The sequence below is a fragment of the Bubalus kerabau genome, chromosome 4 (assembly GCF_029407905.1).
Source record: "Bubalus kerabau isolate K-KA32 ecotype Philippines breed swamp buffalo chromosome 4, PCC_UOA_SB_1v2, whole genome shotgun sequence".
Lineage (NCBI taxonomy): Eukaryota > Metazoa > Chordata > Mammalia > Artiodactyla > Bovidae > Bubalus > Bubalus kerabau.
The window spans coordinates 24,891,124-24,905,176 of NC_073627.1; the positions used below are offsets into that span (position 1 = coordinate 24,891,124).

Here is a 14,053-nt window from a genome sequence, read left to right on the forward strand (position 1 = left end):
TGACTGAAGCAACTTAGCATGTACATCTGCAGGGGCACAGGCCCTGGAGGGTCCACCTGTCGACCACCTTTACCCTCACCCTTGCCCTCTCAGAGGAATGGACAAACTGCCCACGCTTCCCCAGTGCATAGAGCCAGCACTTGGTGGAAGCCACACATCTGTCCCAGCTCTCCCTTGACTAGCTATGTTGACTTTTAACAAGTCACTTCTACATGCCTCCAGTTCTCCACCTAGACTTTTAGCTTATAATCTAGTGGTTCTCAAGAGTGTGGTCCAGGACCACACCTAGGAACTTATAAATCCTCAGGGTCCTCTGCAGCTTGGGACTAGAAACTGCTTTATCAAGCCCTCCTGATGATTATAATGGAAGCTAGAGTTTTAGGAACTACTTGCTTATTAGGGGATCTGCAACAGGTTGCAAGCTGGAATCATTTGGGGAAGTTTTGGGAAAAACAGGTGTCAGGCCCCTGTAAAAGGCCAAATAAATCAGGGATCAAAATACCTGTGTTTTGGAAGTACCCTAGGTGACTAACAAGTAGCCAAGATTAAGAAACACTACTGTGTAAGGATATTACTTATGGATACATGGCCAAATTTCTACCTGAAACAAAGAATATTTAAGGGTTTTCCAAGAGTTGAGTATAAAGGTTTCTAGGCTTTGGAGTCAAATGGAACATGGGCTTACACCTTTGGTCTGCCACAAAGTGGCCTTGGACAAGTTATTTAACTGTCAGTAAACAAGGAAAAAAACGTATATTACCTTGAATCAATATGATGATTGAATTCTAGAACATAAAGCACCTTGTGCAGGTTCCAGCACAGCAGGTGCCCCACAAGTGATCTGTAGATACCATTCCCACTGGTGGACAGTAGAGCACGCTGCAAGTCAAGAACACCTGAGGGCTAAGCTGTACCCCAAGTAGCTATTTGTAACTGCCCAGCTGGGGACAGAGCTCTGTGGTAAAACACTCAAAGAAGCAGGAGTGAAAGAAAATCTTTTATTAAAAAAAAAAAAGACTCTGAAAACAGTTAGTCCATGCGGGCCTTCAGTGTCCTCGTGGTGATCTTGTCCTTCTCACTGCAGGGGGAGAAAGTCACAGAACATCTAAATCCACGAGACTACAGAACAAACTACAGCAAGCAGCTGTCCTAACTCGGGTTAGCTGTTTTGCCCATGCTACACTAACATCAGCTTGTTCCCCTGGCCTGTGGTGAGGAAGGAGAAAATGGAGACATTTCTGCAGGTGAAGCCATCAAGAGCTGGGATGACTCAAGGCTGGAGTGTGAAGCACTCCAGAGCAGGGCAAGGGCTCCCCCAGCCTGGAGAACAAGGAACTGAGGAAGCAGGTATGAGGGTTTCACTTCAGTGACTATAAATTCTCAGTATCAGCCCTAATCTGTTTTTCACGGTAATTAAGCAGGTCATCCCCTAACAAAAGGGTCCAAATGGGACCCTTATTCTGGGATACTTTCCAAGGAAAGCTGTCGGGAGGGTACCTTTGACTTTAGCTAGTCAGATTCCTGGTGACAGCCCCAAACAAGAGGGAAAGGGTGGCAGGACTCGGGCTAGGGGCTTGGAAGGTGGTCACTGAACTCGGTACACCACACAGGTGTGGCTTCCATGCTGGGGGAGAGGAGAGGAGGGACCCAGGATGTATTCTGATCAATCTGCAGGAGCTCTGCACAGGTCCCTGAGATTTTGGGAACATTGTTCAGGAAGGCAAGAAATGTCTACTGTGAGCAAGAGGAGGCGACTTGGGGCCAGGGAGCCTCACTGGACAGAGGTTGGGGGAAGGGAATCCAGGTAGGCTCCCAGCTGCCACCCTTAGGAAGCACGGATATCCACTATCTGGTGCCTGCTGCAAGAACCTTTCTTATTTCACACCTGACTTGGGGGCTGGGAAGATGGGCTATTTGTGCAAGAGGGGAGAGGCACGTGTCTGCAAAGCTCCCAGACTTCTCCCAACGCATACTCACATGATGTGGACAATGACTCCCATGCCTGACACCGCATCCCTGTCCACAGCATTCAGCATGGCTTGTGAGATGGTTTCAAACAGGTGTTCTGGATCCTGCCAACAGAGTAGCAGCCTTTCAATCCCCAGAACCTCAGACCTTCACTTGGTCTGGCTCCTTAATTCTCTTTTCTCTAAGCTCAAGGTGCCCAGCTCAGGCACCTCCTGTGTCTGGAGGGATAGTACCCTGGGTGCGAGAAGCCCTCTCAGCCCCTTCTCAGAAGGAAGCAGGGTTACGTAAGGTAAAGTTGAGGCCCTGAACCTCCTCCGCTAACCAGCAGTGTGACCTTGAGCAGGTCAGTGTCCCTCCACAAAGCCTCAATCCCTCTTCTGTAAAATGGGGAGAACAGTCCCCACCGCTCCTCTGTGCCTCACCAGCTGTCTGATGACCTCTCCTCCCACATGGCTCCAAAGTGCAGCAGAACCTAGCCTGTCCAATCATGGAACCATTTCCTGCCAAACCTCTTCCGTCCTCTACATCCTCTATCTTGGTTGGCTTAGCTAGAAAACTCAAGTAGCCTCAGCATCTCCACCATTCTCACTTCTGTTTTAAGGGACCAAATCCTCTAGACTCTGGCTGCCCTGCTCCCCCAATGCCACTTTCTTTGCTCAGGACCTCAGCACCTCCTGCAGGTGCCAACAGCCCACCACACCAACCTGCAGGCCTCCGGCTCCTAGGGTCTCTTACTACCTTAGACACCATGTCAAAAGAAAAAAGTGCCAATTCCTTGGCATGCCATCCAAGGCATTTGCAAGTCTCATTCTAACCTCAGGCTCCGCCTTTCTCTAGCCCACATTCTGCCCACACTCCAGCAACCACAGCAAGCTCTCTCTAGTCACTCCACTCCCCAGGCCCCTCCTGAACCTCTGACCTTTGCACAGGCTGTTCCTTCTGCCAACCAGGTCCTTCCTTTCCTCCTCTTCCTAGTCAACTTCATTTTAACAGATAACTGGGTGTCTGTCTGGCTTCACTGGCTGCAAAGGGCCCTTGAGGATGGACTTCCTGGTTTCCCTGGAGCCTGGCAGAACTGGCACACCAGTTAACCCTCCCTGTCAGGCACTGCTCCCATCTTTCCAGGCCATTTCCTCACACCACCACTCGTAAGACAGGTTCTACTATTATCCCTGCTTTACAGCTGAGGAAGTGGAGGCATAGAGAAGTAAAGTGACTTACCCAAGAACATAACTAATTTAGATGGTAGGTGGATCTGGGTTCCCAACCCAGACAACCTGGCTCCACAGCCCATTCTGCTGAGCTGCCTCTAAATAATCCTACACCCTGTTAAATGTTTATTCAGTGAATGGATGTGAGAACCCCATAAACCCCAATGAGGAATTATTTGTCGCTGTAGCAAATATCTGACTGAGGTCTCCTCACAGAAGGTGCTCTCTCTGGGAGCCAAGGCTCTGGCAGATGAAGTTTCTGGACACCATTCCAAGGCTCAACAGCTGTGACTTTCTCTCCTGCCCGCACCATTCTCCCCATTGTTGTTGTTTTGCGACCCCATGGACTGTAGCCCGTCAGGCTGATCTGTCCATGGGATTTCAAAGGCAAGAATACTGAGGTGGGTTACCATTTCCTTCAGGGATTCTCCTCATTACCAGTCAGGTAAACACATTTTCCCCTGATGGTCAAGGAGTGGGCACCTCAGAACTCAGCCCCACTCCACGCCAACAACTCACCATGTTGGGCTCCCAGAGGGACTCGCACATCCCGTACATTTGTTCAGTGCAGGTACCACTGACTACAAAGTCATCGGTCACCATGGGGCAGCCAATAAGGTCTAGAGAGCAAATGAAAGGCTTAAAGGTCTTCGGGTCCAATCCGGCAATGACCGGCTCCGTGTAGTAGGGCCCAAACCTGTGGGACCAGGAGCAGAGAGAGAAAATGGCACTCAAAAGCATTTCCTTTCCTGTTTAGTCTATACAGACAAGGCCCTGGCCCAGATCCAAATCCCCCTTCCCCTCCTCTCTTGCCATCTATAAATGCTCTAAGACTTTTTCTTCTTTTCTCTGACTCTTACCTTCATATTCCCTCACCACTGACCCTCTCTTCCTCTTTCTTTCTTTGGGAATTTTTTTTTTTTTTTTTTAACCTATTCTTCCCTATCCTCATCCAGGTCCTATCACCATTCAGTCTTCTATTTATACACCTATACCTTCACTCCTTTCAAAAAAAGATTTCAAGCAGTTTGTAGAAAAACACTGAAAATAAAACTGAGCCACAAAAATATAAGCCGTTTGCAATAACATGGATGGACCTAGAGATTATCATACTAAGTGAAGTAAGAAATACTATATAGTATCACTTATGTGGAACCTAAAATATGACACAAACTTCTTTGTGAAACAGAAACAGTCTCATAGACACAGAAAACAAACTTACAGTTACCACAGGGGAAAGGGAGTGGGGAGGGATAAATTAAGAGTTTGGGTTAGCAGATACTATATATGAAATAGGTAAACACGGTCCTGCTCTACAGCATTACGTTCAATGTCTTGTAAATATAATGGTTATTCAATATCCTGTAAAAACAAAAAAACACGTGAAGTGAAAGTTGCTCAGTCATGTCTGACTCTTTGCAACTCCATGGACTACACAGTCCACGGAATTCTCCAGGCCAGAATACTGAAGTGGTAGCCTTGCCCTTCTCCAGGGGATTTTCCCAGCCCAGGGATCGAACCCCGGTCTCCTGCATTGCAGGCAGATTCTTTACCAGCTGAGCCACAAGGGAAGCCCAATAATACTGGAGAGGGTAGCCTATCCCTTCTCCAGCGGATCTTTCCAATCCAGGAATCAAACCGGGGTCTCCTGCATTGCAGACGGATTCTTTACCAACTGAGCTATCAGGGAGGCCCTTGTAAAAAAAACCATCATGGAAAAGAATATGTATATATATATATAAAACTAAATCACTTTGTGCTACTAGAAACCAACAAAACAGTGTAAATCAGTTCATTAAAAAAAGGTCTTCCTATGCACCACCACCAACAAACCCCCCCCCCCCCCAAACAATACAAGACACTCAAACTAAACACAAAGTTTTGTTCTGAGTCTCCCAGCAGGCAAAGCAAAAAAAATACTCAGTGAGGTGGATTATTGTCATTGTCCGCCATCAGGAAATAACAGCTCATCAGAAACTTGTTCTAGACCTTGAGATCTGAGAAGAATCTATCTTAAGAGATCTTCATTTATTATTTTGAGAGGAAAATACAGTTGATTTGGCAGAAGACATTGTTAGAACACCGGGCCAGCTCAAGGGAGAGCTGACCCCTTTTGTGGGCTAGTAGCCAATTTTTATAGTCTCAAAGACAAAGAAACTTCCTGCCCGAAGGGTGGCATTAGATGGCTGGTTAGGGTGCTATAGTGTGGGTATTTTACCTAATAGGGAGTCAGGGAGTTGGCTGGTTTAGGTCAGGGGGTCTCAAGGCAACAACTGTTATGGGGCTTAGTCAGTTCCAGAGATGACCTTGGTACAGGGCCCCACATCTGTGACCTTGGTATAGGGCTCCACAATCCCCACTCTTTTTATTTATGGGTCAAATCTTTGGCCCCTTAACACCCTGCTTGTGACTGACTGACTATCTAGCCCCATCTCAGGCCATGGGGACTCAGGTCACCGGGAAAAGGGGTGATGACTGCTCCAACTTCTTTAGGCTGAGCAGGGATGTCATAGTCCTGGGTCATCATAGGGATCTTTATATACGAAATACTCAAAAAGTAATGGCCACTATCCTCAACAGAAACAGTAAGTAAACAGACATTATTCATGTCTTATATCAGTTCTCAGTAATACCCATGGGCATGATCTTAAGGTACAACTTTGTAAAAAATAATTCTAAATAAAAAAAAATAATTGTTAGGTAGAGGAAGAGGTCGAAGCAGTGCACTTTGATCTGGTATTTCTCAAACAGATCCCGAGATATCAAATTTCTCTAAGAAATTAATTTTGTATTTTCCTCTCAATAAACTGAAAATAAAGTTAAATAAGAATGTCCTGAATTATCTGGGTAACAACCTTAAAACTAAATACAACAACACAACTCAGGGCCTGTGTTTATACTTCCAGTCATGTTGATGCCAAGGTACCACCTGAAGGTTAGTGTTTATTTTTTATTGGCAGTGTTTCACAGAGGTGCCTGAATGGATTCTCTGGGATCCATGAGAAGTTTTTTACTTTAAAAAGAGTCTGTACATGGCTCAATTTTGCAAATCATTGCATTTGCCTATCCTGCTGAAAAATCAATGACTTCAGTTGGACTTGTACAGAAAGCCTGGTTACAGTAGCTAAGAATCTAGAATTTTCCAGGTCAGCTTCAATGTCTCATATTTTTATTATGAGTAAACATGAGCCATTAAATATATGGAACCTAAATGTGAGGTAATCTGTACAACTCTGTAAGATTTCCCCCCATATCTGAAACTAATACAATATTATAAATCAATTACACCTCAATTAAATTTACAAAACAAAACAAAAGAAACACCTCTCCCTGCCTACCCCCATAAAATAGTTTTTCAAAATCTTTTGTTAAGCCTTTCTCAATTTGGGATTTTTAGAAACATGGTTATTACATATGTCAGACAATTCATAGCTAAGAATATTAACATCAACCAAAAAACAGTAACTCTATTTTTCAATAGTAAAAAGGCAACAATATTGCTCCACATATGGAAATGGCAAAATTTTAGTTTTAAAGCTAAAGAGTACTTTTGTAACTTTTCTATAAAGTCAAAAATTATTTCAAAATAAAAAGTTTAAAAAAATAAATAAGAAAGAAAAAAAGAGCTCAACTCATCTTCTTACCACCCAGTTTTGCCCAGAGATGGATGGGGAAAGTATCTACAGGCTCTCCCTTCAATTTCATCACAACTTCTGGACTGAATTCTACAATTAGGGGCCCCTTCTTGTCTCACCATAAAGTTCCCAAATGTCAAAAATTAACATACCCAATTCCTAGATTCCATGTATTCCAGAGAATCTAATGATCACAACAGAATGAACTCTGGGGTAAGGGTGGCTCCTGGCTGGTAGACTCCTGGGCACATTTTGGTAGCATTAATTTTGTTGCCTGGGAGCAAGTTTATTTGCTGTTTGCATTCCCTACCTACTTCTGAAGTAGCCCTTTTTCTTTCTTATTTGATTGTTAGGCCCAGAGAAAACATACCCCCCAAAATAAGGATACTGTCCTACAAATAAGACATGAGTCAGCCAGGGGGAATTTCCTTCCTAGGTATGTTCCCCAAGTACCAGGCTACACTTCTACTCACCGTTTCTCGTACAAGAGGTTGGCCACCATGCTCATGAGGGTGTAAGGTTTGATCTGCCGGCCTTCCTTCAGCTCATACAGGTTCAGCCGGAACTTGAGGCGCTGGGCACTGTGGTAGAAGGAGAGAGTGTGTTAGCAAGTAATTGCTGAATGTCCCCTGTGTCCACCTCATGGAGGTCAGGAGGTGCCTACGGAGACACACAATCCCAAACCTGCCAAGAGACTCCTCCCCATCTCCCAGTGATTTTCTTACCCGAAGTCCAGCCTCATGCCCACTTTGAGGTTTTGTCCAACACTTCTACCTGTAAACATGCCACTCTGCTAACCTTTTTCCTCATTCTTTTTTTGAGGTGAGAAAAGGGGAGTAAAGAAGCGGATTCCCAACCCCCCCACACTTTTTTGAGGAATAGTTTATACAGCACACTCTGGACAGGAGCCTAAAAGCCTGAATGCAGACATAGTGATGGCAGCTTACAGTAGAAAGAGCAGTAAACTGAGAGAGCTGACTTGGGCTAAGTCTTCCTCTTCCCACTTAATTTTTCCATTCCTAAGATGGGGACAAAGTAAGTCATTTGGCAGTAAGATAATGTATGAGTGTTAATAAACAGCAGCAGCTGCACTAATAGACTGAAAGACACCTAAGAAAAGAGGCCACGCCTCCTCCAGTGCCCTCGCAGAGCCCAAGGCTAGGCCCTGCAGGGAGCAGACCAGTGACAAGACTGCTGGAAGCGGAGCACTGAGTCACAGGACACCAGAAGAAAGACACAAGCCTAAGCGTCATCGAGGAAAAGGAGGCCCAGCAAAATTAGCAATGACTGCCCACAAACATGCAAACTTGGTGAGAGAAGCCTCCTGAAGAAAAGAAAATAGTGTGAGGGGAACAGCTGTGATTGGAGACAGGAAGACTGATGGGGGCCTCACAGTGACAGGAACACTAAGCCATCATTCTCCGATTCCACCAGCACTGGGATAAAAGGACTGGTTGGTTCAGATCTCAGGAAGAATATCCAAGTTATATATATTATTGAGACTTTAGGAAGGTTTAAAGGAAATGAGAGAAAAAAATTACTGACAAGCTCCCATCCACATCTGTTGTTGTTGTTCAGTCGCTAAGTTGTATCCAACTCTTTGTGACCCCATGGACTGCAGCACGCCAGGCTTCCCTGTCCCTTACTATCCCCTGGAGTTTGCTCAAATTCATGTCCATAGAGTCAGTGACGCTAACTAACCATCTCATCCTCTGCTGCCCTCTTCTCCTTTTGCCTTCAATCTTTCCCAGCATCAGGGTCTTTTCTAATGAGTCAGCCCTTGGCATCAGGTGACCAAAGTATTGGAGCTTCAGCTTTAGTATCAGTCCTTCTAATGAATATTCAGGGTTGATCTCCTTTAGGATCAACTGGTTTGATCTCCTTGAAGTTCAAGGGACTCTCAAGAGTCTTCTCTAGCACCACAATTCAAAAATATCACATCAGGAATTATCAATCTTCTAAGAACTATGTCCAAGAAGTGCTGCTTCTTAGGCCACCTGTAACCCCATCTTCCCTCTTGAAACTTTGACCCTGACTCTTTTCCTCTTGTCTCTCTTCTTACCCCACTACTGAATATACAGTTCAGCTCTTGAGTTGTCACTTATTTTTTCCCTCTATACATTTTGTCTCTCTGTAATCTGTTCCCATAGATTTAACAGATCACCAAAGCCTATCCAGCCCTGAGATATAATCTCAAGACCTCAACTGCTCACAGAATGTTTCTACTTGGCTTGGCTTGTCACTTCAAAATTGGTATCAAAGTCATCACCTTTCCCCTAAAACTAGTCTTCTCAATTTCAGTAAACATGCTCAAAACAAAAATCATCTTTGAAACATTTCTGGATTGCCTACATGTCAAGTACTAAACTAGAGACTTAACAGATAAAAAAGACATGAACCCCAACCTCAATGCACAACTCTTTGGTCTCACAATATCCAAGTAGCCACTGAGGTAAGTCAGCAACAACTCTCAGAAATGCCTTCTTTTCCTTTCCCACCACACCACCCCGTTATGACCACAGCCCTCACACCTCACAGAATCCTTATTTCATCTCCCCAATTCTCCTTTCTCTCACAAAGTCACTGTCACCTAAATAGCTACTCTAGCAGTTAATATGCACCAGCTCATTATGGATTAATTATCTTTCGATATGCCTGCCTTGTCTCCCAACTAGACCACTTGTAGTTCTTTAGGGATTGAGCATGAGCTTTGGCCTCAGAAATTGGGATCCTGGGAGTCATTCATTAGCTTACAACTTGAGCAGTAAGACTCTCTGATACCTTGTTTCCTCATCTGCAAAATGGGAGAGCAACATGGTGATGTATGTCCTTAAGAGGATTAAAGTCCACGAAGATAAGGTGCTTTCCACAGTATCTGGCTCCGAGTAAATGCTAACCTAGTTAGGATCCACTCTACCGTTAACAGTGTTCGACAAAGTCTCAGATTCACTGGTGGTGTTCAGTGGAAGACTGACACCCTGGCCACTCATCCCGCTAGGCAAGGCTAGTCCAAGAAGCGTGGGTGTGGGTGGGAACTCCCGACACTTACACAGTCTGGACGTCGGTGGCAAGACCCGCCAGGCCGATGTACAGTCGGTCGCCCATGGGAAAGATCTTCTGGAAGTCCGTGGTCACCATCTGGGCCTGGATCCCGAAGCGCCTGTCAGCAGCGATGGCCACACAGTTCTTCCCCTTCATGGCCATGACGGCCCCTCCGTTATAGGACATAATAGACTGAAGCAAACAGAGCGGAGGGACTCAGCTCGAGGGGCAAAAAAGGCCATAGCACCCGGCGCAGCCCCTGATTCGCAGGATCCTCTACGCACCGTCCTCCACTCTGGAGGCTCCTGGATACACTGAACTCCAGCTCTGAGATTAGCGCTGTGAGGCTTAAAGGAGCCCCATTTCCCGCCGCTGTCCTCACCAAGGTTCGCTCCCCCTTCAAACTGAAGTGGCTTCCTTCAATCGACCACCAGGCCTCTCGACCTCCCAAACTTCCCATGACCTCCCCTCCCCATTCCTCTATCCCTACCCCAAGTCCCTTTTCTTTGCTCCCTGTCTCACCATGATTGCGGCGTGTTAGGACCTCCAATCGCCACAATTCCAGCAAACCTGCTAAGGGCCTCACTACGCAACCACCCTCGCTGCTTTCTCTCTATTGGCTGAGAGGCCGACCCTTCCGGAACATTTTGATTTTCTATTGGCTATGCGTCTTTGTCAGTCACCAGTACAGGAGTTTGGTTGAGAAGCCAAAACCTAGGTAAGGAAAGCGCAAAGTGAAAAGTCACTGTGAGTGCGGAAGAGCTCGGCGTCGCGGTGCAAGCTGGGATAGTGGTGGACCCAGTCTCTGGAAGCCAGAGACGCCGGCCGGAACCTCCGTCCACGTGGGCTAGTGAAACCCGAAATAAAGGGCTTTGACTCTAGTAAAGGGCAACCGGGTTGGTTAAGGGCACGCTGTGCGGTCGGGGATACTACTCTTGAAGCTTGTTTCATTTATTCACTCCAGAAATCCTTACACCTGTTGTATGCCAGGCACCATGCTAGGCTCTGGACATGCACCGAACTAGAACTGTGTCCGGTATTTGGGGGGCGCCCCTAAAGTGCCTATTTACTGTTGGAGGGGGCGCTGGCAGGGCGTCGCAGATATTCTGCGGCTGCAGGGGTTGGGCTGCAAAGGGGGCATTTGGAAGCTGCAGGTCGACTTCACGAAGCCTCATTATCAGATCACCCTGAAGAAGAACGTTCCGGACTTCCCCAAGTCTAAGATCCAGAGAAAGCAGGCTACAATTTCGCCAGCCCCAGCCACCCTCGAGCCAATGCAGGGGAGGCTGCACGTCCCGCCTGCTCCCACCCCTAGATCGAGACCTTCCCTTTCTCCCTTGGGTCTGACTTCTTTCGTCCCGTAATGGAATTTGTTCTGAGTCTTCCGGTGTCGCAGGCTCACGCCCATTGACTCGGCTCACCGCCACTGCCGTAGTTATCACAGTCTCTGTGGCGCAATCGGTTAGCGCGTTCGGCTGTTAACCGAAAGGTTGGTGGTTCGAGCCCACCCAGGGACGTCTCCTTTTTCCCACCATTAAAAAGGAAAATCTAAAGGCATTATTCAGTCAACCGCTGTAAAGCCAAATTTTGTATCGAAATAGCAGAGACAAAGCTTTTTCTATAGGTAATCAGGGGGTCATTGTGATTGAAAATTCGTTGTTGTTCAGTGAATGACAGGATTTCTACCGCACTTCCCTCCGCCACCTACCTCCAACCCCGCCCCCAAATTGGATTGCCGGAAAAGCCAAGACGGGTTTTTGTCTCACCGTGCAACACGTTTCAGGTTGCATTTTTCGTTAAGAGTAAGAATGAATTTGCAGTGGAGATCGGTCAGTTTTCCACTGTCTGCCTCTATTGATGTTACAATCTCGAAATGTTACATTTGGAAAGGAAGAAAATAGCGCGAGAGACAAAGGCAGTGACAAATTGAGGGATGAAGAGAAAGGTGAGAAAGGGAGAACACAGCTGAGATATACGCAGAGAGAAAGAGGAGACATGACAAATAGGCGTAGTGGAAGGAAGCCCTGGGGAAAATGGAAAAAGGGAAAAGAGGCTCAATACGAGAAGCACGAGAAAAAGGAGTTGGACAACAACAAAACAGGTTCTTTTTCTAGAAATACAGAGATGTGGGGAAGAAGATGGGGAAATAGAAGCAGAATCTAAGGACATTGTTTTGGGGAGAGAGGAGTTAAAGAGCACAGAGGTAAAGATAGTCATAAAATGTCTAGAGGAGCTGCACTCGCCTAACATTGTCATCCTCTTCCAGATCTTACCACCACAGTATCTCTTAGTATATGTGCTGGAAATAATTACCTAGATTCCCGAGTTTCTGCCCTCCGGAAGCTTTTGGTCTATGACAGACAGTGACTCTTCTGGTGAAGAGTCTGTCAGCTAGGTGACCTCCTGATATACTACAACTAACACAATCGAGGGGAAGCTTTGGCACCTCATGTCTGCCAGAGATGCATCCCTGGGCTGGGAGTGGCAGACTCGGCTTGCTTTTAGGAGGCGCTCTCTCAAGCAGTTCCCTTCCACATTTGATCTCTCCTCAAGGTTGGGCTCAGAGGAGGCCTCTTTTGAAAGCCTTCTTCACTGCTCATCCACCCTTACAGGGGGAGGGAAGGAATGGGAGTGGTAAGTGGTAGCAGCAAACCCGAGGGATACACAGTGCCCACAGAAGCTAACGGGACAGGCTATGTAACCCTCCAGCTTGCCCCCACTGCTCTGTGAGTGCCCTGTGGGGGCATAAGCCGGGCTCATCAGCTTTACGTCCCCTGTGCTTAGTGCAATATTTGACAGCGGCACGTGACAGGTGCTTTTTGGCTGGGAAACCAGAGAACTTCAGAATTGAGAAGGGTTTGGTCAGAAGGTTCCCCCGATAAGCCAGAGAGGCCAGGGATGTGGGGACTGGAAAGTGACTGAAGTGACTATGATGAAGTTGCAGTAGTAGTGGGGGCTTCAGCATGCTTCTTGTCTTGTGGTTTGTTTGTGACTGTTGCTTAATAACTATCTGAGGAACCAGTGAACCGATTCCCAATGAGCACGGTGGCACCCTCCGGCAGCACTCCAGGATTAAAGGACCGCAGTGGGGACTCAGAGGGACATCAGCCTACTTCCCCTTAGCTGATAGCCTCCCACCCTCATCCAGGCAGCCCCTGAGTGCCCCCTGTGGATCATGGGTGAGACGGAGACCTTCGCGAAGCCCCTACAGGTTTCTCTCGCCGGGGATCTTTTAGCTTGAAAGGAGTCGCAGATCAAGAGCCCCAGCTGCTCTCCCTTCCAGCAGGGTGACTGGGGGACTGAAGAGGATTCCCGAGTCTTCCCGGGCAGAGTCCACGATGCCCGCAACACACCTGCCCTAGGGACAGTGGGCGTGTCCACGCCAAGAGCCCCCTTTCAGTGAAGGGCGGGAACTCTCGGTCTCCCAGCACGAGGAGCGAGAGGACAGCAGGTGATCGAATCCTCCCCTGACCCTACTCCCAAGGGTAGTCAGACCACCCCCCCCCCTCCCGGGCGGAAATCTCTCCAGCCCTTCCTCTTCACCCCCACCCCCGTCCCCACTCGGTGGGTGTGGGCCAAAGGCTAAAGCTGGGATCACTTGGAGGCCAGTGTCCACAGGTCTCCTGGTCACTAGCCAAAGGGTGAAAGCATTCAGTCCGGGGGCCTCAGCTTCCGATCTGCCTGGACTGCCAAAGAGGAGGGAAGGAGGAAGAGGCAGGCGGGTCCGATCCGTGCTGAAAATTTCGTTTCCTAATTTCCTAACTTGAGCCACCCACTGCCAGTGCGCTTAATGGCGCTTCTGGCCGAGTAATCGAGCTCTTTGGAGCGACTGACATAATGACCATCCCTAATAAATCCTGAATAACGAATACGCAAATCGACCGTCCTAATGAGGTGGGCCCACCGTAGTCTCCATAAAGTAATATCGATCGGCTTCCCCGGCTCCGGCCTCAGCTGCTGCTCCTAGCTCTTCCAAGCTCCCTGCTAGTTCTCTCCTCCCGGCAGGAGCCACTGGAGACCGAAGCCCGGAACGACGGTCGGAGTTGGCGGGCACCAGCGGCCTTTGCGCTCGCCAGGGCGAGCGAGGCGCACCAATAGTGCAGAGCTCAGAGCGCAATCGGCGTGCGGGCGAAAAATGCGGGAATCAGTGCCCCGCAGAGAAAAAGCGCGGGCCCACTTTCGAGCCCCGGCGCCCCG

At 47.7% G+C, this 14,053-nt stretch overlaps 1 protein-coding gene and 1 non-coding gene across 2 annotated transcripts; one reads left to right on the forward strand and one right to left on the reverse strand.

Moving 5' to 3' along the window:
• Positions 1-984: 984 nt before the first annotated feature.
• Positions 985-10,536, reverse strand: PSMB3 (proteasome 20S subunit beta 3). The gene is made up of 6 exons (XM_055576033.1): positions 10,379-10,536; positions 9,864-10,048; positions 7,288-7,395; positions 3,699-3,876; positions 1,978-2,072; positions 985-1,078 (listed from the first exon to the last, which is right to left on the reverse strand). Exons 1-6 carry the CDS (start codon positions 10,379-10,381, stop codon positions 1,030-1,032), a joined length of 618 nt encoding a protein of 205 aa, XP_055432008.1. The 5' UTR covers positions 10,382-10,536; the 3' UTR covers positions 985-1,029.
• A 763-nt stretch (positions 10,537-11,299) lies between these two features.
• Positions 11,300-11,373, forward strand: TRNAN-GUU (transfer RNA asparagine (anticodon GUU)). The gene has a single exon. It is a non-coding gene; the product is annotated as a tRNA-Asn (tRNA).
• The last annotated feature ends 2,680 nt before the right edge of the window (positions 11,374-14,053 follow it).